General features: G+C 51.0%; 1 protein-coding gene across 1 annotated transcript in view; it reads right to left on the bottom strand.

The window, feature by feature from the left end:
- Window positions 1–7702: 7702 nt before the first annotated feature.
- The window catches only part of LOC106722844 (zinc finger protein 768-like), an 8489-nt gene continuing 5963 nt past the window's right edge, over window positions 7703–10228 (bottom strand). Inside the window, 2 exon segments of the mRNA XM_025216710.1 lie at window positions 7703–8544; window positions 8546–9090. Of these exon segments, the coding sequence (XP_025072495.1) occupies window positions 8059–8544; window positions 8546–9090 (1031 nt within the window). The 3' untranslated portion in view covers window positions 7703–8058.

Raw genomic sequence — 10228 nt, 5'->3', positions numbered from 1 at the left:
AGAGGCTCTCATTATGCTATTAGGTTAAAAAGTGGAGGGCCTTTCGTCTTCCTCCTCTTCCTCAATTTTTCTTCTGCCAGAGACACAAACAGGGTGATTCTGTTTCGTCAGAGGAGGGGAACAGAATCCCAAAATGAGCAAAAAGGACTCAACAAGCAGGGGGTGGAGGTTGTGGGGTTTTTTAAAGGAAATTTTTTCATGTCCCAAGCCAAATTAATTCCAAATCCACAAGTCATTCAAGAACCATGTGGCCCTGCTAGCGGCAAGCATCCCGCACCTCTGCCTGGGGCTTCAGATGCTTCCAAATCCTTTGGCAGGCATCCTATGTGCAGGCCCAAGCCCGGAGGCTTGGGGGTCAGATGCCCCAAGCCTCGCTTGCCCTCAGCTGTATGGCTGCAGGAGCAAGTTAGGGAGGAGTCTCCCATTTCCATAATGTCGGTGTGTAGCCAAGATCGTCCTACTGGAAGTGAAAGTGGGAGGTTAACTATGCACTACCCGGGTCAGGGTACTACTCCCTGCTAAGAGTGGTTTTCCCCTGCCAGTAGGAAAACCACCTTAGTATTCATGGTATGTCCCCTGCCAGGTAAATATGTTAATCCAAAACCCAAGCCATGCATGATCCCCTCTCTCCAACCAGGAGAGTGCAAAGCCCCTCACTCCACTGCCGTCCCATCCCCAGCTTTGCAGGTACTCTCAGCGCCTCTGGCCCTTCCTTTCCACCTGGGAGGAGTTTTGTGATGGCAGCAGCTCCAGAGCAGCCCTGTCCAGCCTCCCCAAATCACCCTAGGGATTGACCCAACCGCTGTTCCAGCCCCTGCTCCCTGACTCCGTCTGCACCTCCTGCAGGTCACAACTAGAGGCTCTTCTTCAGGAAGGCCAGTCTCCCACCAGCCATGTGGCAGCACTCAGCCTAGGCTGCGCTTGGCACTTCAATGCAAACCTTATTGGTACATGAGGCATAAGAGCCAACTTTTATTTTTGCCAGGGGGTGCTAAGATGGTGGACATGTAGAAAGTTTTACACATTTCAGATGACAGCCGTCTTGCAGAAAGGGGCCAGGGTCCTCGGACTCCCATATACTTGGTTCCTCTGACGCAAGGGCTCCTTGCAGCAAGCCCAGCGCTGTCCTCCCCTTATGTCAAGCAGGATCCAGTCTGCAGCTGGGAGCAGAGTGGCCCTGCAGCCCTCTCAATGAGTGTTGTGTGTACTGTCACTTGATGCTTTCCAAGCCTTTTTGTGCACAACGGGAAGTGCCCTGAAGGGCTCCTCAGGAGACCCAAAGTGAGGGTGGTTTGTGCCAGGGTGAGAGGTCTGCACTGCCAAGACTGGTTTTCTTAGCAGATCTAGTTGCGTGAAACCATTTCCTTCTGAAGTTAGCTCACAGCCCCTCCCTACCCAAAATGTTTTCCTGATATTCTCCCTTCTCTGGTGGCGGCAGAGCCAGCTGTTAGGAGAAACTGATAAACAGCCAAGAAAAACACCAGCTTTGTTCTTGTGGAATCAGAAAAAAATAAATGCCTTAAACTTTGATCATACGAGTTATAAGATGACATAACTGCTTTGTGGGGAATTGCTGGCTCTGTACAGTAGAACAGATAAGGGAAAGTGTTTGTTCTTTGTAACTCCTCTGCAACTGCTTCAGTCACCGTGGCCTTGAAAATAGCAAAAAGTATGTACAACTCTGATTTCCAGGTGCAAGAAGGAGGTTTGTGAACTAACCTTGCCTCCCCCATAAGTTCCCATCCTAATAACAGCAAAGCAGTATAAGCTAATGTTTGTTTGTAACTGCTTTTCCTAGCAAACTCCGTTATATAATCACGTGAGTTGTAAGCTACTTAAAAAGTATACAAGCCTCCTGATTTTGCTCTTGGGGGGGAACCCCTTGCAAGTGCTTGGAAAATCCATGTCACTTTGGAGTCCCCCCTACAGCTGTAGTTTCATTTAAATAAAAGCTTCTGCTGACCTGACCCAAAAGTGTGCTGCGTGTGTTTCCACGACATTCTCCAGCAAAGGTCTTAGGGGGACTTCAGCAGGGATGGAGCAGGAGCATAGACGGATGAGTTTGGGGATGATGCAGAGGGAAAGGAGGCTTCAGGGAGTGACAGCATCACAGGCTTGCTGACCTCCTGGGTTTCCTGCCTTTGCGTGCAGCTGTCACTGACCCTAGCTCCTGCCGCCCCACCCTGAGCCACTTAGCCCAGAAACCAGCAGGAGGTTGGTCTGCCTGACTGCGGGACTGAGTGCAGCAGCCCTGTTGTTTCACGCACAGAGCTCTGTGAATTAAGAAGGGGACTCTGGATTGCAAACGCTCAGATCTTAATTAGAAGAGCTGTGTGCTTGGTGTTGCTGCTTGCAGCTGTGGGGTTTAGCGTGCGCTCAGAGATAATGCAAAATTTTCCAAGCACATGGAGCTTGCTGGTGTCACCCTTCAAATCATCCTCTCTACAACTTGTGTTCCAGCCTTCAGGCACCTGCAGGCTGTGTCGCCTGTATCAGAGGCCCCAGGCAGGGGGGTGTTTCTGAAGGTCCAAGCCAGCTTTGTGGCTTCAGGCTGTGTGGTTCCCTACAGAAATACACTGCAACAAGGACCAAGCAGAAAGGAGACACTGGGCATGTCTACATGTCGCCGTACGACGACATTGTTACTGTGCCATGGTTTAGTATTTGCAATGAGGAAGTACAAAAACACAGTGCAGTAATTGTCCGTACTGCAGTGTACAGGTGGCGCATGCTTAGATTCACTGGCTGTCGCCACAGTGGTGGCTATAGCCAGAGAGCATGCCGCTACAGCGACATAGCTAGCAATCACATGTAGACACACGTGTTCGCTACATTGCCATATCATACCATACAGCAATGGAGCGCATTGCTATGTCACCATAGGGCGATATGTAGACACACCCACTGAAGGTGGAGAAAGAAATGAACCCACGTGCCCACCTCAGGCACTGACCCAAGCCGAAGTTCACTGGCAGCAGAGGAAAAATCCCCTCTTCTCCGGACCTCAGTGCAACTGGATGGGTCTCTATGCAGCTTGCTTTCAGATCTGGCCTCCTCAAGGGATCATGGTTTCTTCCAGCATGTGAATCCTTTATATGATGCTGATGGAGTCTGCTTTTCCAGGGATCTCTGCTTCCATGCAGGGGTTCCCAGGCTGCTGCTGTGGTGCAGGCTGAGGGGTGCATTTTTTGGCTGCTGTTTGAGAGACAAGGCTGTGAATTCTTCCACATACACCCTCATCCCTATAGTGGGTCATAAAGGTTTTGAGGAGCACTTTTTCCTTCACCACTGGAGACAATCTTTCTCGGTAAAAAGACTTTAAAGAAGAGAAAGCCGTGTGAGCGAACACGCAGACAGAGAATCAAGAAAGCAGATAAGAAACAAGCCCTCTCTGATCATCACATAGAACTATTAGCGACAAAAACTAATCCAAATTCAAATGTATCCTGTAAATCTCAAGAGGCAAAACTTCTTAGCATAGGTGGCTGGCATCTGGTTAACGTGATAATTTTCAGTTTACCACGTGCTGATGCTCACACATGGGCCTAAATATCTTTCAAAGGAAAAGCAAGGCTACATTTGTGCATAGTCATCTGAATGGAGTTGCTGACATCTACTACCTGCTGTAAGTGGGGTTGGCTTATTAAACAAAGAAAATTTGATTAAAGTTGCTTATTCAGGGGTTCTCTTAGAGCAGCCTAGTTGAATTTATGAATAAAAGTTGCAGGCCCCAATTCTGTAAAGACCAATGCAATAGCTTAAGTTTGTACCCTGAGAGCTGTTCTTCTATAGAAAATAGAGGACTTTGCAAGATCAAGGCTTCCTACATAATATTACTCTCAGTAAACCCCAAAGATCTGGTCCATTGGGATCTTCTTGGAGTAACTGGGGGCACTGTATAGTAACTCTCACACCCTCCTTACTCTTTGTAAGTCTTCAACAGAGGGAGAGACCGATCTGATACTTCCTATGGGTTTTTCTACACTTGCTGGGTTTGATGATTCTGAAAGTTCTTCTCCAAATCCTGTATTTTCACGAAGTTTAGGGAACAGCTATGAGGGCACCCCCTCCAACCCAATAGGCTGCTTTGTGCTCCTCAGGTTTCTGGTCCGTGTCAGTCCACGTCCAGTAGATGGTGCCAGCACATCATGTTTCATCTGGGAGGACTGCCGTTCTCCTTTGTTTCAGCCGATGTGTTTGGAATTAGCTATATCAGGAATAAAAATCCTCCAGTTCTCTGAAGGGGCTTCCAAATAGTTGGTGTGCTTGGCCCACTTGCAACTCCACCCTGAGAAATGTGTAGCCTTCAAACAATTCTCAGACACCCCAGCGGGTAGTTGTTTCAGTGACTGATAATACTTTATTTTGCAAGGCCCAGCATTCCCAGCACAGGGCTTCCATGCTTCCCATGGGCTGTCTCCAGCTAAGTTCACATGACAGGCTCCTGCAAAGTCTTAGAGGGGCTTTTGGCAAAATCCTATTTCACTTTATGCACCCAAAAGGCAGGTTTCCAGCCATGGAACGGCCATTTTTGGCACTTTAAGCCCAGTTTGTGGGCCTATTCCACATGCATTGTGAACACACAAGCATTCACAAAAGCTACTGAGTGTGCACAGCAGGTTGTGTGCTGGCCCAGCAGGCATGTGGCTTTGTATGGGTGCAAGTCACAAAATACTGCCTAGCAAGAGCCCAGCCACGATGCAGTCTATTTGGCTGCTGCATATTAGTTGGAAGAAGAGGAATTTCAATGTTTTCGCCAGAGAGCCAAGTGGTTAGCGCCCTTGCTGGCAGCAGTGATTCTCAACCAGGTGCTGTGGCACCCAGGGGGCCTCGAGATCCTTTCAAGGATGATGTGGGGTGCCATGAAATGTTACAACTGCTAGGTGGCAAACATGATTCACCGGATAAACCCAGAGATTTCAAATAGGAATCCAGCATAGTGTTAAAAGCATTTTGATCTGTTGTGAGCTTGCTGAATGCTTTGTAACAGAAGAATTGCTCTCGTATCTACATGCATGCATCCAAAGGGGCAAAAACCTTCTCAGTTCTCTCTGTTGTACTGTATCTTGTGAATATTAAATTCACAGTTCAGTGGTTCAGCTCCAAGGGCAGAGCTGGAGGGAGTCTGGAGTAAGGCCTAGTGCTTGGGGCCGGGTGGTTAGAGCATTGTGCTAAGAAGAGAAGTTCAGGTTCACATCCACGCTGCATGAAGGAGGCTAGGTCGTCTTCTTCCTGAATGACCTGAACAGTGGACTTTGCTAAAACACAGGAATTTTTGCTGGGACTCCCACTTAGGTGCACACATGCAGAGCTTTGTACCTGCCCAACTAGAGGGTAGACTATTGCACAAGGTCTTTGTCCATAGTGCCAAAATAGCAGTTGTGCAGCTGGAAAACTGCCATTTGGGGCCATAAAGTGACATGAGATTCCGCCCTCTGTGTCCCTAAGCAGATTTTCCAGTGTCTGTTAGGGCTTGTGCTGTGGCGGTGACTTTCCACATAGTCCTGAGGGCAATGGTTTCTGTTCCATGGGGTGTCTCTGATGCATGACAGGGCTGGCAGAAGCTGGGCCCTTGCTCCACAGGTCCCTGTCATATGCGGGGTCTCTCCTGCCCTGTGGGCCCAGAGGGGATATTAGCATTAATCATTCATTTTGGGAAAACATCTGCATGTGACAAGGCTGAAGCTTCTCCTCAGTTCCTTATTTGTGGTGCTGCTTCCTTTGTCAAAGGCCATTATTTTAAATTCATCAGACTCCTGCCTTGGCAGTGCGTATGGCCTGTCTGGATGTGTCTGCTCATTACTATATATTTATCAGTGAAGTGGCAGGCCTTAAAGTAACAAGAAACAATGGCATATACCAGGGGTGCTCAACCTCTGACCTGTGGGCCAGATCTGGCCCTTGGAGCTGTATCTTCTGGTCCGCTGAGCTCCCCACAGTCCCAAAACTTTGGCATCATGGGATCAGTGGCAGCATTAATTGCCACTCTCCTGGTGCCAAATTTCCAGACCAGTGAGGATCTCCATAGGCCAGATATCATGTTCCTTCTGTGCCACATAGGGCATGCGGTAGGCATGAGCCCTGATCTGAGCATGTGGGGTTGGGCTGAGGTGGCATGGGGCCTGATGCAGGCATGTGGGGACAAACCCCGTGTGCCAGTCCCACGACAGGTCAGTCCACAGGCCGGTCTTGTTCCATTCATCCAGCCCGGGAGGTCAAAAGGTTGAACACCACTGGCATAGATAAAACAGCAGGGTGGATAAAAATGAGGTTAACTGGATTTAAGAACTCAAGGATTTGAATGGAAGAAAAGACACGAAATTACTTAATATCAAAAGTGCAAATATTATCTGGAACTTCTGTACCAACTGTGAAGGAGAAAAACTGATAGGAAAATGTCTACCTGGATAAATAAGCAATTCAAAGAGGCTATTCAGAGTACACAGACAACCTCCAAGAAATGAAGAAGGGAGTGATCAGTGAAGAAGGCCATGTCTCAAAGCTCAGGTACCACAGAAAATCAAGTGAGAATGGCTAAAAGCCTGGCTTAGTTGGACCTTGTAGAGAAAATGAAAATGAGGAGCAGAAGATTCTTCAGACACATAAACAGAAAGAGAATAAGGAGGGAAGAAGTGGGGCAGAGATCAAGAAGTAGCTTGGGATGGCCCTTGGAATGGTTTTTACGTGTGGGCACTGTCTGTACTACCTTGGGGTTCTTGAAGTGACTTGCACGTCTAGTGTAGATTACAGGGAGTTCAAGAATTTGGTTGTGCAAATCAGGAAAGTAAGGCTCAGAGTTTATGATACCCTGTTCTGGATTAGGTTGTCCTCCTTTGCTCGCCATTTATTTGAGCTCTGAATAAGATTACAGTATTGGTTATGTTGTATTGTATTGTATTTAATTATATTGTATTTAATTAAAGCTTTAATTCGATTGCATTTAATCCTTTAATACTGTGCTTCAGGGCTTCCACTGGTTGCCTTCAGGAGCCAGGAAGATTTTATTTTTTACACTGAATTCATAAATAGATTTTTCAGCTTTTTTGCTACTCTCCTTCCTCTCCCAAAACAGTAGAGAGTGGCCAAGACACAAGAGAGAGGGGAAAGTAACAAAGGGAAGACTTGAGGGGAGGTTCAGAGGAAGTGTCTTGTCAGGGACAGCTGTGGGCTGTGGACCTGTCTCTCTGGGGCAAAGGGCTGGGACCTCTCTTTCTTCCCCAACACACACCAAAATGCCCCCTGTGAACCCTATTCATCAAATAACACGTGCAATTTCCAGCTGACACATCTCTCAGCTTGGATCGTTACGAGCCAGTATGGGTGCCGAGTAGGTGAAGCCTTAGGGCCCTGGCCTCTCTCGGAAAGAGGGCTGTCACCTGAAATGTGTAAAACTTTCCACATGTCCATCATTTTAGGACTCCCCATCATGCCAGCAAAAATAGAAGTCAGCACTTATATGAGCCAGGACCCCAGGTGCTGTAAATTGGTGACCACAACTGCTGTAAATTGGTGGAGCCTCATTGACTCCAGTGCAACACTGCTGATTTCCACCACTGGGACATCTGGCCCTATGTTCCTCCCTCCACACACCTGTAAACATTATTCACTGAATGCCACCTGCAATCCCCAGATGCTCTGGTGGGTCTGCTGAAACCAGTGCTACAGCTGCTTTTCAGAAAAGCACACACAAGTTTAAGGAAAGCAGCTTTTATTATTGTGAGACGGGCAATGACCAGACAAAGCATGAAGCCTGGAAACCCGGTCACCCACAGGACCATGTCTGGAGGGGAGAGGGTCTGGGAGCTCTGGACTCCCCTGGGAGCTCTGGGTTCAGAGCAGTGGTGATAGGAAGGGGGAATCATCACTCCAGGGAGCTGGACCCATGAGCAGGTTGCTTCTCCTTCCCTCATACAGACAAGTGGAAAGCAGAGGGGCTCGGCAGCAGCAAGGGAGGCCTGGTCCCTGGAGGGTCGCCACCAATCCAGCATCTGTCCCTTCCCCCGCAGGGCAGCCAGGGGCCGGTGCTGCAGGATGGGTCAGCGACGTGGCCTGGGGCTCTCACAGGGACTTGCCGTGCTGGAGCCGCCAGTGTGTGATGACATTGGAGCTCTGGGTGAAGCTCTTGCCGCAATCGGGGCAGACGTAGGGGCGCTCGCCTGTGTGGATCCTCTTGTGCTTGGTCAGGGCAGAGCTGGTGGTGAAGCTCTTGCTGCAGTCGGGGCAGATGTAGGGCCTCTCCCCCGTGTGCACGCGCTGGTGGGTGGTGAGGTGGGCGAACTGGCTGTAGCCCCGCCCGCAGTCGGGGCACTGGTAGGGCTTCTCGGGCAGGTGGGTGCGCTGGTGCCGCAGGAGGTAGGAGCTGGTGGAGAAGCTCTTCCCGCAGTCGGGGCAGTCGTAGCACTTCTCAGTGCGGTGCGTGCGCTGGTGCTTGATGAGGAGGGAGCTGTCGGTGAAGCCCTTGCCACAGTCTGCGCACACGTAGGGGCGCTCGCCTGTGTGCAGGCGCTGGTGGATGGTCAGGGATGAGCAGTCGCGGAAGCTCTCCTGTGGCGCTGCTGCTGAAGCGCCGCCCGCACTCGGGGCAGGGGTAGGGCCGCTCCCCGGTGTGGGTGCGCTGGTGCTTGATGAGGTCGGAGTTGACGTTGAAGCTGCGCCCACAGTCCCGGCAGCGGTAGGGCCGCTCGCCTGTGTGCAGCCGCTGGTGCGTGATCAGGTGTGAGCTCTGGCTGAAGCAGCGCCCACACTCGGGGCACTGGTAGGGCCGGTCTCCCAGGTGGATGCGCTGGTGGGTCAGCAGGTTCGACCGCAGACTGAAGCTCTTCCCGCAGGCCTCACATGTGTTGGGCTTCCCCCTGGCGCTTGCCCCCTTGGGGGTTGTGGGGGCCTTGTGTTTCCCCAAACCTCCTTGTGGGGCACTGGGGTCATCCTGTTTCTTCTTTGGATGGCTTCCTTGTTCCCTCTCGCAGCCTTCACTTTGCTCTGGGCAAACATCCCCTTCAGCTTCTTCCAACCCTGGTCCATCCAGTTCCTCGTGCTCAGGACCTTCCTGCCATGGGTTCTCCTCCTCGTTGTCGCTCGTTGTCCCCTCACCTGCCGGGGCAGAGGGAGAATCCAGACAGGAGTCACTGCCTGTGCTGGGAGGAAGGGAACCTCCGGGGGAGGGCAATGGGGAAAGGAGGAGGACAAGCAAAATGATGTGAAGAGGCTGGAAAGCCAGGAGCTTAATTCCAGAGGGCAAAGGGAAGGGGCTAGTTCTGCCCCCACTTCCCATCCAAACACTTGGGGGAAGGGAGCTTCTGTTAGGGGTCAGCAGGATGTGGCAGGGAGCCTCAAGTGATATCTGGGATGAGGGGGAGAGGAGGCCGTATGGGGGGAGCTCATGAGCCCCTTGAGGGATTCTCAGAGCTTTCCTCAGCCCCTAGATTCCTAGAGTGTAGAGTCGGAAGGGACCACAATGGATCATCGTGTCCGACCCCCTGCCCCTGGCAGGAAAGTGGACCGAGGTCAGATGACCCCAGCCAGGTGACTATCTAGCCTCTTATTGAAGACCTCCAAGCTAGGTGATAGCACCACCTCTCTTGGAAGCCCATTCCAGATCCTGGCCACCCTTACTGTGAAAAATGTCTTCCTAATATCTAACCTAAATCCCCTCTCAACTAGTTTACACCCATTACTCCTAGTCACTCCCTGGGGCGCCTTAGTAAACAGCGTGTCCCCTATTCCCTGTTGACCTCCCCTAATACATTTATAGGTGGCCACAAGTTCTCCCCTCAGCCGTCTCTTGTGAAGGCTGAAGAGATTCAGCTCTCTCAATCTCCCCCCGTAGGGATTAGTGCAAAGGCCACTAATCATGTGAGTGGCCCTCCTCTGGACCCTCTCGAGATTCCCCGCATCCCTCTTGAAGTGCGGCACCCAAAACTGGACACAGTACTCCAACTGTGGCCTGACCAGTGCTGCACAGAGGGGGAGTGTGACAGGAGAAGCCCACACTTGGGCTTCTCAATGTTGCCCCCTTCCTGGGGCTTGCTGTGCCCAACTTGGGCTTCCTAATAAACGTGGCCCCCTATCAGGGGCTCCCAGTGCCCAAACTTGGGCTTCTCAATAAAATGGCCCCCTTTCTGGGGCTCTCCGCGCCCACACTTGGGCTTCTTAATCCTGCGGCCCCCTCTCTGGGACTCGCCGTGTCCCCCTTAGGCTTCTCCAAGTTGCCCCCTTCCTGGGGTTCGCC

The sequence above is a fragment of the Alligator sinensis genome, unplaced genomic scaffold (assembly GCF_000455745.1).
Source record: "Alligator sinensis unplaced genomic scaffold, ASM45574v1 scaffold1391_1, whole genome shotgun sequence".
Taxonomy (NCBI): Eukaryota; Metazoa; Chordata; order Crocodylia; family Alligatoridae; genus Alligator; species Alligator sinensis.
This window is presented reverse-complemented; position numbering and strand designations above follow the sequence as displayed.